General features: G+C 41.0%; 1 protein-coding gene across 1 annotated transcript in view; it reads right to left on the bottom strand.

Annotated features, from left to right (window-relative positions):
* Positions 1 to 18,483, bottom strand: part of tm6sf2b (transmembrane 6 superfamily member 2b) — a 31,723-nt gene extending 13,240 nt beyond the window's left edge. Inside the window, exons 1-2 of the mRNA XM_057841712.1 lie at positions 18,256 to 18,483; positions 11,037 to 11,140 (exon numbers count right to left, since the gene is read on the bottom strand). Of these exons, the coding sequence (XP_057697695.1) occupies positions 11,037 to 11,140; positions 18,256 to 18,335 (184 nt within the window). The 5' untranslated portion in view covers positions 18,336 to 18,483. The remainder of the gene's footprint in view (positions 1 to 11,036; positions 11,141 to 18,255) is intronic.

The raw sequence follows: 18,483 nt of genomic DNA, 5'->3' as shown, positions 1-18,483 counted from the left end.
TAGACCCTATGTAAAAAGTGCTACTTTTCTCCGGTAATCTTTCAAAAACGAACATGCCGATCACGCATTGCTTTTTTGGAACTTAGACTTTGACTGTAGACATTACGACACATGAAGGATGTTTTCTTCATACGTTTCCGGAAACCAAGAACTCGGGAGTAAAAAATGTGAAGACCGAGTCAACTTGCGCTGACTTTAAATCAACTTGCGCGGACTTTAACACCAGCTCGGTGAATCCATTCACATTTCATATGCAGCAAACATTACGTTGGGTTGGCATGGTCTTTCAGAGGACAAAGAGGTAAGCCATTTTTATATTTTTTACTTATTTTTTTTAGCGTAACGTTGTGCCGTACTGCTTCTGTCTGACAATGAATGACCTGAAAAGAATTACAATGGTATCTGACTGCCACTGTAGTGTTACCGTTTCTGTTATATATATATAAAAAAAAACTTTAGTAAGGGGGAAGTGTAAATAAATTATAGAATTAAGATTTTGTTATCAATGAAAAAATGAAGTGTTCGTTGGCTGTCACTGAATAGCATTTGCGATCGCTACACAAAGCTAACTAAATTACCCCCAAGAACGGTAAGAGACGTAGGACAACCAGAGGATATATAAGAAAGACAGGGCTGATGGTAAAGGATAGCTTGTTGAAACAGGAGAATGTCATTGTCAGTCGCGTCAATAAAAAAGCTAAAGCTATACTTAGGTCGGCTCGGTTTTTCTGTCTTTTTCAGCTTTCGACACTCAAGCCATCTCTTTAACTCAACATTTTTATGTTCTTCCAGATCTTTGCCAGTGAATTTGGCACCGGGCACATCATTTTCGAAGAGAATTGGTAGATTTAGCTCTGTAAACATCTCTTTCGTACACGATTTCCATTCATTTCCTATTGGGGACAAACGGTGGCTTGTCCCAACTTAGCAACTGTAGCTAATGTCATGAATATTAATGAGCGGAAGTGACGCGTTGCTTGCGGTACGCCATTAAGCAAACTATCGATGTCAGACACGACCCCACTCGCCCTATGGACAAGTCGCGGAATAAAGGTAATGAACAGTGACATGCACTGACAAACGTGTTTTTGCTCGCATTTTACAAAGCTAAACATGCACGTTCAATGAGGTCTTATGAGGAGGATATCCCACTTTTAAAAAGGCTTGGAGTTAATGTGGGAGCCGCACAATGCCCTTTATTTTGAATTGGTGCTTTTATGTTTATTTCTTTACATTTCACTTCAAAGTAATGCCAATTTTGTTGTGCCAGTTGATGTTAATCAAGCATTAATTGTTAATATAATTAATTGAAGTTAATTGGCTCTAAGTAAAGCTTGTCATAAATTTATCACATCAGGCGGGTCGGCTTTCAAGCTCAATGAGGACCAAGTCACATCTCCAGGTCCTCCTCTGAGAACCTGGGCGAAAAAATTCTGTGCACCCGTGTGCCTTACCCTGCTTGGTTCTTGTTCTTGGAACATACAGGAGACCGCTTCCAGACGACCTTAGGGGTCTAGATGTTTCATAGGAATCTAACAAATCAAGCATGTATTTTGGTTCAAGGCCATTAAATGTTTTGTAGACACATTTCGGCTAACTCCGCAACAAAAATGTCTGGTGTTGATGATAACCGCATGATATCCACAGTAAAATATCATGATCTAGCAACCCTCTAGGTTCTGTATTAAAACTTTCTGAGAACAGTGCTTATTAATATTTCATCAATTGCCAGTCATTTCTGATTTGTCCCTCGCTCATTCACGAGTAGTGGTGCACACTTTTTGTTTAACACATTGGTAAAGTAGAGAAAGTGCAACCCATTTGTCATGTTGTGACACATTAGGAAATTGCTTTCACGCAGAGGGAGGCATTACGCTTATTCTAGGCCATGGGATGAAACCGATGGTTAGCCCTTACTCCGGAAAAGAGTCTGTTCATAAAAGATTATTTAAAGATCTTTCTTTTATCGTGCTCCATCTGAGACTGAAGAAGCAGCCTGTGGCCTTTCAGCTTGGGTGAAAATGTTTTGTTTACTGTGCTCTGAATGTAAACGCCTCCAACCCCATCTGAGAATTCGAGGCCTAATTTATAATGAACACCTTATATTGAACAGCTTCTCGAAGATGATGACTTGCTGCAGGGAGTGCATTCCATTTTGATGGCTCACATACAGTGAACCACTTTTAATACTTTCATTAAACATACTGGCTGACATTGACAGCGTTGGACATCTAATATAGTTGGGCTAGGAGCGAATGAACATTTGTTAATTCGACCCTCCCGATCCAAATGGATTGGACATCAAGCCCCGTCAATGGCACTGAGAGATGAGATTCACAGCCAGTCTGGGAGGCAGATCTTTATAAAGGTAAAAGACAAAAAAATGGCCACATCCCCAACCAAGGATCTATTTATAAACTATTGGATCTAGTTAAAATTAAAGAATGAATGAATATTTACGGTTTTCCTTTAGAGATGGAAAATGCTTTCACGTCATTTTCAAAGTATCGGAATCGGCAAAAAAATATCATCCATGACTTTTTTTAATATATATATATTTATTTTTTAATTAAATCGTTTTTTAATTGTATTTAACGTTACAAACGTAATATGTTATACTCATCCAGAGTCTTTAGTTTAGGCTTAAGGTAGGGTTATCAAATTTATCCCGATAACGGCGGTAATTAATTTTTTAAAAAATGTATCACGTTGAAATATTTAACGCAATTAACGCATGCGCTGCACGACCCACTCACGCATTGTCGCGCTTAATCTGTAATGGCGCCGTTTTACTTATATAGAGAGATAAAAGGCAGCGTAGAATGAGTAGAGTGAATTTTGGCAGCCTTTTTTTAATTGGCTAAAGCCTTACAATCCCTTTCCCTACGATTAGAAATATCATGGGAAGCAAATGTGGGGAAGCAAGGTAGCAATTGATCTTTTTCTTAACACCTTATGCTATTTCCCAACGCAGAGAAGATATATCAATTGGTAGCACTGCGCACAGTCATGGTTCCACTTCCCATCATGCATTTGGGCATGGCTACAGTATCATTTACTGAAAACTCAACAAATACACTAGATGGCAATATTTAGTCACAATGTACAAAGTCACAAGTCTTTCTATCCGTGGATCCCACTCACAGAAAGAATGTTGATAATGTAAATGCCATCTTGAGGATTTATTGTCATAATAAACAAATAAAGTACTTATGTACTGTATGTTGAATGTATATATTCGTCCGAGTTTTATTCATTTTTTTCTTAATGCATTGCCAAAATGTATATGATCGGGAAAAATTATCGGGAATGATTGGAATTGAATCTGGAGCAAAAAAAGCAATCGGATCGGGAAATATCGGGATCGGCAGATATTCAAACTAAAATGTTCAGGATCGGATCGGGAGCAAAAAAAAATGATCGGAACAACCCTAGTTTCCTTTTTTGTTTTTTTTTCCAATTAATTAATTCACTCCCAGCCATTTTCACCAGAGCAAGGCCCTTCGCTCCCGGCCGTTTTACTGGATTTTGACTGATTTTGCAAGGCCCACAGAAAATTCTGTTCTATTGCTATATAAACATGGAACCCACCAAAATAAAGATTAGACTCTCTTCTTTCAGCAGAAAAAAAGTTATATCTTTTTCCATTCTTTAGAAATCAGCATTAGAAAATAGCTTAGTTTGAGCAATTTTCCAATTTCTGATGAAAAAAGAGAAATTGAGCTTTTTGTAAAAGCATACATTTCAAACATAACTTCGACTTTAACACAGCTATTTTTCATTTTTGTTACATCCCAAACATCTGAATAATGTTTTCGTTCTACAAAATAACATAAACAATAAGACAAATAGATCTTTTGATCGCAAAGTAACAATTTATTTACACATAACTAAACTATTGAACTGTTGAACTATTTGTGCAAATAACAACGGGGAAGGCTCTCGGCTGCTCCCGGTTGAATGAGGTGGCTCCCAGTAATCTGATGAGTTTGGATCAAGATCGGTCTCACTTTTTTGATTATCTTCATCATCTTCATTGTTGGTTTCAACCTCGGGCTCAGGAGTAACGCAACGTGAGCTCCGCAGAACGCGTGTTTTTTTAAATTTTTTTGAATCCTTCCTTGACGATGGTTTCGTTTTCTTTTCAAATAACTCCTCCAGCGTCGTTTGCCTTTTTTTCTGATCGTTCTCCACATTTTTCTCAATTTCTCATGCGTCTTCACAAGATCCCTCCAACTTCCGTTTCCTGACTATTTTTCTTCACTTCCTTTCTTGGCCCGAGATGAGTTCTTACAAAATGCGCTACTGCCCTCCAGTGGCCAGTTTTATTGCTTTAAAATGAGTTTTGAGCATTGCGCATTGCAGTTTAGGTGCAACAGAACCTAGAGATGCCGCTTGTAAAAAAAAAAAAAAAAAAAAAACATAAAATACGTCGTATAAATACGTTTTTGGGACACTGAAACAATTAAAAATAGGGAGCAAATGAGTTAAAAATGTAAAGATTAAAGAATGCTGTTAATATCCCAATATTTATGGACATGAACCTGACATGTTGGACTTATTCTCATTCTAACATCTTGTGTAATGACCCTGCTGCGGGTAAAACGAAACTGATACAAAACAAGCTCCCTGCGGAACACGCGAGTTAAACTCGTAAGGCAAAAACACACATATCATCATCCTGGTGTAAAACCATCCCTGTAATCCTCATGGCAAACCAGTTTATCTCTGGCAATCAGACAGCTACGATACGGGGATTATGGATCCCTATCACCAAAGAGAACCTGTCTCAGCTTTGCCGCTATTATCATTAACGCGCTCCGAATACAAACAACACTCTGGCCCTTTTCTTTTTCTTTCACAAAATGCTACAACGGTAAAAAAGATATAGGAAATGAATAGAGAACAATTTATAAACTAGGAACATTTTTAATTCTACTCCGTTTGTGTATGCAGTGTTTGGGTGGATGGTATGTTTTAAAAGTTTGTACAATTTTGAGATTAAATAAAAAATGTGAAATGTGTTTTTTGCTTTGCAATGCTGCCTTGAGATGCGAGTATTCAGATTTTCAAGTTTTGGGAGATTAGAGATTCAGCTCACTGGTCTGTTTTGCTTAATGCTAAAAATGTTAGATGCCATAGAAACATAAGTGGAGTTTGACTTTTGGGGCAGGAGGGACACAACGCAGTGTCAGCAATAAAGTTAACTTACAAGAATATTTATAATAATAAGTTGAAAATGAGCATTTTTTGTTTTTCATCATGTTTTAGGGGAATTCTAAATCGGGCTGCTTAGGACAGCTATACTTTTCGCCGAGATCGCCATCCATTGAATATGGTACGGTAAATTTCGAATAGGCTGTTCCCAGAGTGCCGTATCAAGGCACCTCAGTGGGAAGGAAAAAGTGTGGCAGGAAACGCTGCACAACCAGAAGAGGTGACCGCAGAAAGACAGTGGAGAAGGGCAGATTCCAGACCTTGGGGGACCTGCAGAAACTTGGAAATGGGCTACAAGTACCGCATTCCCCAGGTCAAGCCACTTTCGAACCTGAAACAGCGGCAGAAGCGCCTGACCTGGGCTACAGAGAAGCAGCACTGGACTGTTGCTCAGTGGTGAAGGGAAAAGGTACCGTCATCGCACACACCATATAATTGTTTGCATTAGTCTAACACATTCATCCAACTATTGTTTAACCCTTTAACACCGAACGTGTCGGCAGCGACGCGAATACGCATATCGTCTTTGAAGCTTCGTCACGCTGTAATTACGTCACCCACGTGCCGCTGGTTGGTCTCATTTGAAAATGCGGAAGTTGATGTCCACACCAGTTTTTATTTGAAGTCAATCGACCAAGAAAAACGGGAGATAATGTCATTTGAGTTTTATAGTTTTATTGCACTCATAAATATGCATTCAAACGCTGCATGGACCATGTATCTATCTCCATATTTCCATCATTTCTTGTCCTTTTTCAAAACCGAAAGCAGCACAGAAGACTACATATCCCGAGAGCCGTTCTGATTTCAAGAAGGACGAACCGAATGTGATCATTTTAAATAAATTTCCGAACGAGGCGCACACTCATGAAAGGGAGGCATGCGACGCAAGCAACGGCCGGTTGGTTTGAGCGAGCGACTTTGAAACGTGCAGAATGAATATAAAACTACATTTAGCACAAGCTAATGCATTATTTCATTAACTCAAGGAGGAAGATGAGCCGTATTTGTCGTCTTTTTCTTTGCATGAGTCGGCGTCTCGGCGAATAGAAGTGACGGCAGCGCGCAAACAGCGAAAGAGTAGTGTGACGCAGCTCCGTCAGCCTCCGTGACCTGTTCAAGCTTTATTGAGTGCGCAAAGGAAAAAAAAAAAAACTTTATTGGGTCGCATGCCTGCACATTTTGAATTGAACTGAACTACTTGTCAATTTTTTAAAATACTTTTTTTTTCAATGTTATACATATTTTTTCTTTACTATAATCTTTTCAATTTTTATGTAGATGTGTGTTCGAGAAGCTTGATTGCATGTAGGTATATACTTTTGATAAGGTGATGGATACCACACCTAACTTCACAGAGATATCCTCCAAACCCTTTTTGTGTTAGATGATATATATATATATTTTTCCTCACTATTTTGTACTGAATATAACCTGTTTTGACCATAGTATGTGTAAAGGCCAAAAACGCCTATGACCATACCTGTTGTTTGTGTTGAATTGTCAAACATAAAACTATTCAATCTTATTTTTTTCAATTGAATGTTTATCCTAACAAGTTGAATAAATATGATCAAGCTTCAAAACGGTTGGTCGAGCATGTTTGGTTGTCAGTGGGACATCAACATTACAAATTTTGAAAAAAGATTTTGGGATTTTTTTTGTCTTTTTGGGTCCAAAATGTGGATTAAAATTGGTCAGTGAAGAAAACAACAGTTTGAACATGAAGTTCAAGGTGTCCTGAAAAAAGGGACCCAACTTGGCCATTGTAAACAATTTTTTCATTGAAATATAAAGGCAACATCAAATGCATGCAAATTCGTCCAAAATAGGCTTAGGTGTTAAAGGGTTAAGCAGACTCTACTACATGCCCTTTGACACAGTAGAGTGAATCACCTTTTCCGGGCTAATGAGAGGGAGATGACAAAAATGGTACAGTTTCTCGTAGGCACCGTCTAACTGTTTGCATTACTCTAACACACGTAATAGAATTAATCAGGAAATAGTATCATTTTCATATTTACGGTAGGACTGCACTACTAATATAAAATAAATAACACACCATAGTTTAATGAGAAGAAAAAGAAGAGATACACAATGCCGTCTTATCACAGAAGCCCAACGCGTGTGTCACGAACAAGATTGATGCACCATCTCTTGCAATCAGCTCTCCCAGCAAACTCCAAGGACAAAGTAAAAAGTAAAAAAAAGTAGACAGCCCTGACAAAAAGTTGATAGCGGGCGTCCCATCCACGCACGAACCTAAGCCGCCCAAAACCGGCCACAGAGGGGAAGACCCAAAAGCAACGCCCAGACACACCTTCGGACACACGTTCGACATGGCCCGCTTCACCAAGGATTTTAAAAAGACTGGATACTGAGATAACACAGATTTTGCTGTTCGTAAACCTGTAGCCTTGTTTTGGATCCAGAACTGTCCCTCCGTCGTCTGTTTTTGCCTTGTTTTTGACCATTGTCGATGAATAAATTGTCAACCTGCTTTTGGCGAGTCTTTTTCAAACTTTTGGAACATGGAGTCAGTACAAAGGGTTAATATCAGAGGGGACGCGCGAAGTTCTGCCTTCCCGGTTGGCGCGCGCGGGGGCAGCATCGGCAGAGCGCACTTTCTTCGGCTGTCGCTGTTTCCGTGCGCCTTGGCCGGGGGGGCGAATTTCAACAGTGGTCCAAAGTACTTTTTTCAGATAAGAGCAAATTTTGCATGTCATTCGGAAATAGAGGTGCCAAAGTTTGGAGGAAGACTGGGTAGAAGGAAATGCCAAATGGCCTGAAGCCCAGTGTCAAATACCCACAGTCAGTTATGGTCTGGGGTGCCATGTCAGCCGCTGGTCTTGGTCTACTGTGTTTTATCAAGGGCAGGGTCAATGCAGCTAGCTATCAGGAGATTTTGGAGCACTTCATGCCTCCACATGCTGAAAAGCTTTATGGAGATGAAGATTTCGTTTTTCAGCATGACCTGGCACCTGCCCACAGTGCCAAAACCACTGGTAAATGGTTTACTGACCATGGCAATACTTTGCTCAATTGGCCTGCCAACTCTCCTGACCTGAACCCCATAGAGAATCTGAGGGATATTGTGAAGAGGATGTTGAGAGACACCAGACCCAACACTGTGGATGAGCTTAAGGCCGCTATCGAAGCATCCTGGGCCTCCATAACACCTCAGCAGGGCCACAGGCTGATTGCCTCCATGCCACTCCCCATTGTAGTAGTCATTTCTGCAAAAGGATTCCCGACCAAGTACTGAGTGCATAGCTGATATAATTAATTGAAGGTTGACTTTTTTGGTATTAAAAGACACTTTTTTATATTGGTCGGATGAAATATGCTAATTTTTTTAGCCAGGGATTTTTTGTTTTTCTTGACTTTTTTGCCAAAATCATCAATATTAAAACAATTAAAGGCTTGAACTACTTCAGTTGTGTGTAATGAATCTAAAATATATGAAAGTCTAATGTTTATCAGTACATTACAAAAAAATAAGGAACTTTATCACAATATGCAAATTTTTTGAGAAGGACTAGTATATTTGCAACTATACGGAGGTCCGTAGAGATGGTCACAAAGCACATATAGCATTATACAAAGTGTCGTCCTTTTTTTTTTCTTTTTTTAACTTCCGGGTCATCCTCTTGTTGTTGTGCTGCGTGATTTTGCTGTTGTGTTGTGTGATTTTGCTATTGTGCCGCGAGCCTTTTGCATTTGTGCTGCGAGCCATTTGCTGTTGTGCTGCAAGCCATTTGCTGTCGTGTTGTGGCTATTGGAGTTCGTGCTTTTTCCAATTTGCAATCGCGCTTTAGTAATTGGTGATCGTGTTGTGGCAGTTTGCGTTTGTGCTTTTTTCTTTTCCAAAGCGTTTGCAATTGGAGTTCGGGCTTTTTTCTATTTGCAAAGTGTTTGAATTTTGCATTTCTGTTCTCCACTCATTACCGGAAGTAACTGCACCTGTTTGAACTTGTTACCTGTATAAAAGACACCTGTTCACATGCTCAAACAAACAAGCTCCAACCTCTCCACAATGGCCAAGACTAAAGAGCTATGTAAGGACATCAGGGATAAAATAATAGACCTGCACAAGGCAGGGATGGGCTACTGGAAAATAAGCAAGCTGCTTGGTGAGAAGGTAACAACTGTTGGAGCGATTATTAGAAAATGGAAGAAGTTCAAGTTGAAGGTCAATCTGCCTCGTTCTGGGGTTCCATGCAAGATCTCACCTCGTGGGGCATCACTGATCATGAGGAAGGTGAGGGATCAGCCCAGAACTACACGGCAGGACCTGGTCAATGACCTGAAGAGAGCTGGAACCACAGTCTCGAAGAAAACCATCGGAAACACATTACGCCGTCATGGATTAAAATCCTACAGCGCACGCAAGGTCCCGCTGCTGAAGCCAGTGCATGTCCAGACATGTCTGAAGTTTGCCACTGACCATCTGGATGATCCAGCGGAGCAATGGGAGAAGGTCCTGTGGTCGGATGAGACCAAAATGGAACTTTTTGGTCTAAACTCGGCTCGTCGTGTTTGGAGGAAAAAGAAGGATGAGTACAACCCCAAGAACACCATCCCAACCGTGAAACATGGAGGAGGAAACATCATTTTTTGGGGCTGCTTCTCTGCCAAGGGTACAGGACGACTGCACCGTATTGAGGGGAGGAACGATGGGGCTATGTATCGCCAGATCTTGGCTGACAACCTCTTTCCATCAGTGAGAGCCCTGAAGATGGGTCGTGGCTGGGTCTTCCAGCATGACAGCAACCCAAAGCACACAACCAGGGCAACTAAAGAGTGGCTCCGTAAGAAGCATCTTAAGGTCCTGGAGTGGCCTAGCCAATCACCAGATCTGAACCCGATAGAAAATCTATGGAGGGAGCTGAAAGTCCGTGTTGCCCGGCAGCAGCCCCGAAACCTAAAGGCTCTGGAGAAGATCTGCATGGAGGAGTGGGCCAAAATCCCTGCTGCAGTGTGTGCAAACCTTGTCAAGGACTACAGGAAACGTTTGGTATCTGTAATAGCAAACAAAGGTTTCTATACCAAATATTAAGTTCGATTTTTGTGATGTATCAAATACTTATTTCATGCAATTAAATGCAAATTTATTATTTAAAAATCATACAACGGGATTTTCTGTTTTTTTTTTGTATTAGATTAGATGTTAGATTCCGTCCCTCACAGTTGAAGAGAATTTATGATACAAATTACAGACCTCAACATGCTTTGCAAGTGGGAAAACCAGCAAAATCGGCAGTGTATCAAATACTTGTTCTCCCCACTGTATTTATAATTGCGCTTTACCTAAAATATGTTTTATCCGATTACTCGATTAATCGATAGGATTTTCAGTCGATTACTCGATTACTAAAATATTCGAAAGCTGCAGCCCTAAACATGAGTGTGAATGGTATTTTGTTATTTAGTCCACCCCTTGCAGTAAGTCAACTAACATAGGCAATAATTGGAAAATGAATGAATGAATTTAGTCACACTGTTGTTATTGTTGCAATTCTTAACGTTGTTATTGTATGGGTCCTGAAATCCCAGAGAGTTTGGGTCAGTGGTGTCACAGAACAGTCACGCTAAGCTGCTGGAGCCAGACGAGCGTAAGCCGCTTTCAGCGTATCAGGTGAAATCACACAGAATGCAATTAGTTGTTTTCACACAAAGTTGAGAAACTTTGAAATCCTTTTTCTTTTTTCACTGGAGTCAGAGCTTGGCCCAATTCATCGAAGACGGTTTAATTAACTTTTACAGTCCAACACATTTGCAAGAAATAATGTGGGTGAAATCATCAACAGAAAGATTACCAAAGAACAAGGCATCCTTGGGTGGGTTGCGGCGAGTAATGAGGAGGTAGAAGATGAAGACTAGAACCAGTACGGCAATTCCGATCACCAGTATCACATATGGCCTACAGAAACAGAGAAATATGCATTGCCAATTAGTGGTATAACTCACAAATTTCATGACAATACAATATCAATTCCTTGGCAACTGTATGCTCTTAGGCTAACAAAATACAAAACTTCAGCTCTGTGTGCATCAATAGGTTTTAGTCCACAAGTCCTTTTTGTTCTTTTGTGTTTTTCATCCTCATTATGAGGTAGGGGTTATTATATCATAAATCTACCACAATTTTGGCTGTTCAATACAGTATAGCTACAGTAGAAATATCTATATAATGAGTTTTGGAACGTTGGTGCTGAGTGAAAGCAGGACATAGTTCAAGGGAAAAGTAACTTTTTCATTATATAAGCATTCTATCATCATAAAACCATCCGAGAGAGACAGAGAGATGACCCTTGTCGCACTTTCACATCCACCACAGCTTCGCTATCTCGTTAAATTCTGCAACATTCACTCTTTGATGCCTGCACGCTGTTACAGTACAGGATGACTGTGCGTGCTGCTTGTTAAAGCACACTTTTGATTTATAAAGGGCTTAATCAATCAACTGAAGAGTGGTGAGAGAGAGCCCAAGAGAACTATGGCTAACTGCAGCCAGTAAAACATTTCAAATGGGGTAAGGAACTGGAACCTTAACGCTCATAATGCATAATGGAAAGAGCACAGTGAATATGATAAGAGGCTATCACAATTCAGTTTTTTTTCCATTTAATTACAATGTATGGAAGCATACAGCGTGGCTGTCTATCCCAAAAACAAAAATCTTTTTGTGTGACAGCAATACTCTTCCAATACAATTTTTGCAATCAAACAAGACAGCTTATTTTTGAAGATGTTTATATACTCTAAATAGCCACTGGCAATGTATGTTCAAGTCTGTTTGCTACTGTATTTACTGTAATGTAAAAAATAATATATAAAAATATATACAGTAGGAAAATAAGTATTTAGTCAACCACTAATTGTGCAAGTTCTCCCACTTGAAAATATTAGAGAGGCCTGTAATTGTCAACATGGGTAAACCTCAACCATGAGAGACAGAATGTGTGGAGGGGGGGGGAACAGAAAAATCCCATTGTTTGATTTTTAAAGAATTTATTTGCAAATCATGGTGGAAAATAAGTATTTGGTCAATACCAAAAGTTCATCTCAATACTTTGTTATGTACCCTTTGTTGGCAATAATGGAGGCCAAACGTTTTCTGTAACTCTTCACAAGCTTTTCACACACTGTTGCTGGTATTTTGGCCCATTCCTCCATGCAGATCTCCTCTGGAGCAGTGATGTTTTGGGGCTGTCGTTGGGCAACACGGACTTTCAACTCCCTCCACAGATTTTCTAAGGGGTTGAGATCTGGAGACTGGCTAGGCCACTCCAGGACCTTGAAATGCTTCTTACGAAGCCACTCCTTTGTTGCCCTGGCTGTGTGTTTGGGATCACTGTCACGCTAAAAGACCCAGCCATGTCTCATCCATAATGCCCTTGCTGATGGAAGGAGATTTTCACTCAAAATCTCTTGATACATGGCCTCGTTCCTTCTTTGCTTTAAACAGATCAGTCGTCCTGGTCCTTTTGTGTAAAAAACAGCCCCAAAGCATGATGTTTCCACCCCCATGCTTCACAGTGGGTATGGTGTTCTTCGGATGCAATTCAGTATTCTTTCTCTCCAAACACGAGAACCTGTGTTTCTACCAAAATGTTCTATTTTGGTTTCATCTGACCATAACACATTCTCGCAGTCCTCTTCTGGATCATCCAAATGCTCTCTAGCAAACCGCACACGGGCCTGGACGTGAACTTTCTTCAGCAGGGGGACACGTCTGGCAGTGCAGGATTTGAGTCCCTGGCGGCGCACTGTGTTACTGATAGTAGCCTTTGTTACTGTGGTCCCAGCTCTCTGTAGGTCATTCACTAGGTCCCCTGTGTGGTTCTGGGATTTTTGCTCACCGTTGTTATCATTTTGACGCCACAGGGTTAGATCTTGCATGGAGCCCCAGATCGAGGGAGATTATCAGCGGTCTTGTATGTCTTCCATTTTCTAATAATGGCTCCCACAGTTGATTTCTTTACACCATGCGTTTTACCTATTGCAGATATAGTCTTCCCAGCCTGGTGCAGGTCTACAATTTTGTCTTTGGTGTCCTTCGACAGCTCTTTGGTCTTGGCCATAGTAGAGTTTGGAGTGTGACTGACTGAGGTTGTGGACAGGTGTCTTTTATACCGATAATGAGTTTAAACGGGTGCCATTAATACAGGTAACGAGTGGAGCCTTGTTAGACCTCGTTAGAAGAAGTTAGACCTCTTTGACAGCCAGAAATCTTGCTTGTTTGTAGGTGACCAAATACTTATTTTCCACTCTAATTTGGAAATAAATTCTTTAAAAATCAAACTATGTGATTTTCTGTTTGTTTTTTTCCCCCACATTCTGTCTCTCATGGTTGAGGTTTACCTATGTTGACAATTACAGGCCTCTCTAATCTTTTCAAGTAGGAGAACTTGCACAATTGGTGGTTGACTAAATACAGTAATTTCTGGACTATAAGGCGCACCTGACTATAAGCCGCCAGCCACAAAATTTGACATGAAAACGGCATTTGTTTATAGATAAGCCGCACTGGACTATAAGCCGCAGTTGTCCTCATTGTATTATGGGATATTTACACCAAAAGATATTAACTGGTAACACTTCATTTGACAATGGCGCTGTAAGCCTTTGCCTGCGCCAAGTTACAAAACAAAACCAATTCGCCGACTCCTTCACCCCACCTCTCTCACTCCAGTAAGACACGTTTAGGGACAGCCCAGAAAACACATCATTGAAACATCAACATTGTAATCTAGAGCATACATCCCAGCATACAACATACAATTACAACCCAATACAACAACATACAACCCAATTTGTAAATTCGTTACAAAGTGTAAGTTTCGTTTCCATGGTAATTGCTATTCCTTTGGCTTAACCTAGAAGACCCAGCTTTCTTCTTTGGAGCCATATTGTGAAAAAAGGAGCATGAAAAGAGCAAAACTACTCCTAGTGTACAAACACATACAAGCACTATGCACTCGCTAAGTAGAAACTATGGTGCAGTGGACTTAATGGCGGTACGGGCATCGTATAGTCGAAACATCGTAGGTTGAGGACACCGTAACCAGAGGACTACCTGTCGTTTTTTTTTAAACCTGTCCTGTTCAGCTGTTTGACACAGAGAATGAAAGTCTAAGTGCCCGGGTTGTCTGAACAGTTTTAATGTTTCACATTGAGAATCTGATATATTCCCATTGTGATCATTCATAATACCTTTTTATTATGACAAAGCAGCGAACAGGAAGGGATTATGGGGGGGACAGAAGAAAAGCAACACAAGAGAAGAAAGAAAAGAAACACATACACAAACAACAACAAGAAATACATAGAACATCTAGACTAATTATTAATATGCTGGTGCCATCGTCAGTGAGATGTATTTCCGGTTTACACCATGTGGGGGCCTATTGGCCAGTGAAAGAGGGGGACAGGGGTGGGGGTGTCTATAAGCTAAGTGATTGAAAGAGCTAGAGTCTACACAAATCAGTTCTGTGATCTAGAACCCAGTAATCATGTGAATCTCTTATGAATGTTAGCCCGTTGGCGATCAACCCTACGCCGCCCCATCGCCAATCCCGGCACCCAGACCCCCAACCCGAGCATGCACTACCGCATCCCGCAGCACGCGAGCCCCACCGGATGCGCGACAGCCACGCAGACAGGCGGAGAAGCCGCGCGGGAGCCGACCCAGGGCCACGGCTCCCACCCAGCCAGCCCGGGGAGGAAGGGTGGGCGGGGGGTCGGGGGGTCAAGCGCAGCCCATCCCTCCTCCCGCAGCCCAGCAAAGGAGCCATCGCCCCCCCCCCCGGGATCCAGGGTGGTCCCCCGGGCCACCCGCGCACCCATCAACCGGCCTTCAGGGATGGCAGGAGGGGACGCACCACCAACCCCATGTCTATCCCCACCCCCGCCCGCCCACCCGGGCCATGAGCCACAGCCGCAGCCCCCCAACCGGCACGGCGCGCCACGGGAACCCCAGCGGCCCACTAAGCCCAAGGCAGGGCAGGGCCCCCCGCCGGTGCAGGCAACACCCCACTGATACACCGGCGCCCAGCCAGCGACCCGCGACGGAGCGCAGGGCGGATGCCCAGTCAGAGAAGAGGGGAAGGCAGAGGCAGGAGAACGCCGAGGAACCGCCACGGGGCGATGCAAGATCGGAGCCCCGACCCCCCCACCCCACTCCCGCGGCCGACAGCCCAGGCAGAGGGGAGGCCACACCCCAGGAGCCACGCCATGAGCAAAAAGTGTGGGACCCACCTACCACCCTATTACTGTGGCTGCCAGGTTCCCGGCTGGCAGCCATCACCCAGCACCGTGATGGGATTGTGAGGGGAGGGTAGTGCAATGTAATGTATACCTCACAGTTCTGAGATCGAAGGTCCAATACCAGACTTGTTCTCTGTGAGCGTTTGTCCAGTTAACTCCCATATCCCAAAAACATGTATGCTAGGCAATTAAACACTAAATTGTACTTAGGTATGAGTGTGTTAATGAATGGTTATCCATAGGCGGAGTTTGACCTTTGGGGCGGGGGGGGGGGACACTTACAAAAATATTTATAATAATAATTTGAAAATTAGCGGTTTTTGTTTCCCATCATTCATGAGAGGAATTCTAAATCAGGCTGATTAGGACATCTGTACTTTTCCCCAAGATCGTAATCCATTGAATATGGTACACCCGCTGGTGTCGCGCCAATGTAGTTACCCCCATCAAAAATTGTATCCCCTGGGCGGAGCCACTGCACTGCATTTATTTGCTTTAATTCCATGTGTTGGTGAAGTAGTTATCTACCAGGTTTTAAAACATGGCCCATCCATTAAAAAAAAAAAAAAAAAAAAAAAAAAACATTTTCCTTTTGTATAACGTAACATACGTACTGAACGTAAAAAAAGGCAATGTTTCACTGTTTTAATCATAGGATGACCTATAACTGTTATTACTGTAATTAAAGTCCTGTATGGAGTTTCTCCAGTTTATATAAATTGTAAATAATATTATGTATATATAATATTATATAAATGTGGTTCTTTTCTGGATTCAATTAATTGTTTAAGTCGACATAACTCATAACTAATGTGTGTGTGCGCTCACCTGGCAATGGGACACAATTTTTGACAGGGGTAACTACATTAGCAAGACAGCGGTGGTGGCTATGTTGTACAATTAGTGTCTTATGTGAGCAAATTGAAACTCTGCTCACCATTTTGACGGTGGTCTCAAGCGTTTCATGGTCCACATTTTCAATACTTGGTTCATGCTCAGTAGTTGTCACTTTTGAAAGCTTAGGTTGGAAAAAATTACATATATCGATCTTGGCTCTTCGGTCCTCGGGTGGTTTTGGCTAAGCAAAGCAAATGACCTTCTAAGGTGCTAGTCACATGATCTGTTCAAAAAACTAAATTTGACCCATTATAAAAATCTTTTTTTTTTGGTTAATTTCATTCATTTTTGTTGTTTGTTTTATTACTTTATAACTTTTATAGACATTATTTTAACACAAAATTCTTAATTAAGTCATATATAGGAAAGTCAATTATATGTAATGACACTTTTTGGGCATCAGGGGGGGCCTGGCCCCCTACCCCCCCTTAAACTCCACTTATGTGGTTATCTATCGCTGGCAACCAATTCAGGGTGTACCCCGCTTACTGCCCATAGTTAGCTAGGATAAGCTCCAGTACCCCCCACCACCCTCATGAGGATAAGCAGCTTGGGAGATGGAAGAATGTATTTGTCAAATAATTTGATTAAAAATATAGGTAGGTGAAGAAATTTTGGATAAACGGAAAATATCTAATTATTAAAAGTAAACTACTTTGCATCTGCAGTCAACTATTACTACTGCTGCTGCTACTACTCCACTTATTTTACACGTGTCACAAATCTTATGTGGCTAAAGATTACCCCACCCCTGTTGTAAAGCTGCTGAGTTTGTTTTGATCTCAAAGTGTCCTCTAGTGGAAGTAAAACATACTTTGACAAAGCAGTTCTGCACGGTACCATCATATAACATTGTGGAGTGTCCACAGTCTGATTCACAGAGTGGATTTGAATGTAACTTGAATTAATTGGCTCTAAACTCAGTCTTTAAACATATATCAAATGTAAAGGCAATGCCCTTTTAACAAATGATCTACATGTGCAAAAGTTCCCTGCTGTCTTGCGTGAGCTTAATAAAAGTCTGTAGTTATTTGCTTTTTAGTGTTTGGCAATGATGCTCTATAAATTATAATTATCTCAAAACTAAAGTAAAACTAGTCATCTTTTTAAGCTAGCTGACAAGATATGAAAAGCAGAGGGAACGAGGTGTGTGTGTAGTGTGTACTTTTATAGATCCTTCATTCCTGGATTTATTACTGTAGAATGAAGGGGTTTTGAAATTATGGTACGCTGACTCCCACTAGTGGTAAAATAAAGAATAACTGTGTAACTGTTTCAGGTGTAATTTACTAAAAAAAAAAAAAAAAAAAGCAATTTATTTGGCAAAAAAAAAAATTATATATTGTCTGCCATATGTTGAGATTTTTTTAAAAGATATTTTTATAAATATAAAATAATTCTACATTGCTGTATTTCAACACTGGTTAGGGTGGATAGCTATTTGTTACTTTTTTGGTTTGTGCTTGTTGTGAAGGCCTTAAAATCTTTGTATTTATACTAAATACTTAAATTAGCAATAGTTAAGCAGAAATGTACTTCTGCAAAGCACTTTGTATAAATTGTACATGTACTATTGATAAAGCAAATTCTTAGTTTTGCACTTCTTAACCTTGCTGTCACATTCAATACACAATCACACACTTCCTCGCACTCATGATGATGGTTTGAGCTCAAATTCTTTCGTTGACTTTGACACGAAAGCTCCAAATTGTATCCCTTATTTGCAGCTTTTGACTATGTTAGGTTCCCACTGTAAATATCAGCAAGAACATTCCATAACAGTAACCTTTAGTGGTTATTGTTCAAAAATTTGAGCAAAAAAGAATTGTGTAAATCACAAGCAGGAAATCAATGAAGGTCACAACTTACTCTTGAAGCGCAGGAAAAGTGTTCATACAGTACAGCACGCCGAGGGCAGAAAAGGAAAACAAAAAAACAAAGGTCTCCATAGCCTCGGGTTCAAAAAGCCGGGTGGCCCTGACTCGTAGAACAGGCAGCGGAGTGGAAATTCACTGTGGATGGTCGATAGAAAAAGGAAAAAAACGATTGACCAATTTGACAACAACAGCGAGTCATTTGTGTGCATTTATAGGAGGA

This window comes from Corythoichthys intestinalis, chromosome 7, assembly GCF_030265065.1.
Source record: "Corythoichthys intestinalis isolate RoL2023-P3 chromosome 7, ASM3026506v1, whole genome shotgun sequence".
Classification (NCBI taxonomy): domain Eukaryota; kingdom Metazoa; phylum Chordata; class Actinopteri; order Syngnathiformes; family Syngnathidae; genus Corythoichthys; species Corythoichthys intestinalis.
This window is presented reverse-complemented; position numbering and strand designations above follow the sequence as displayed.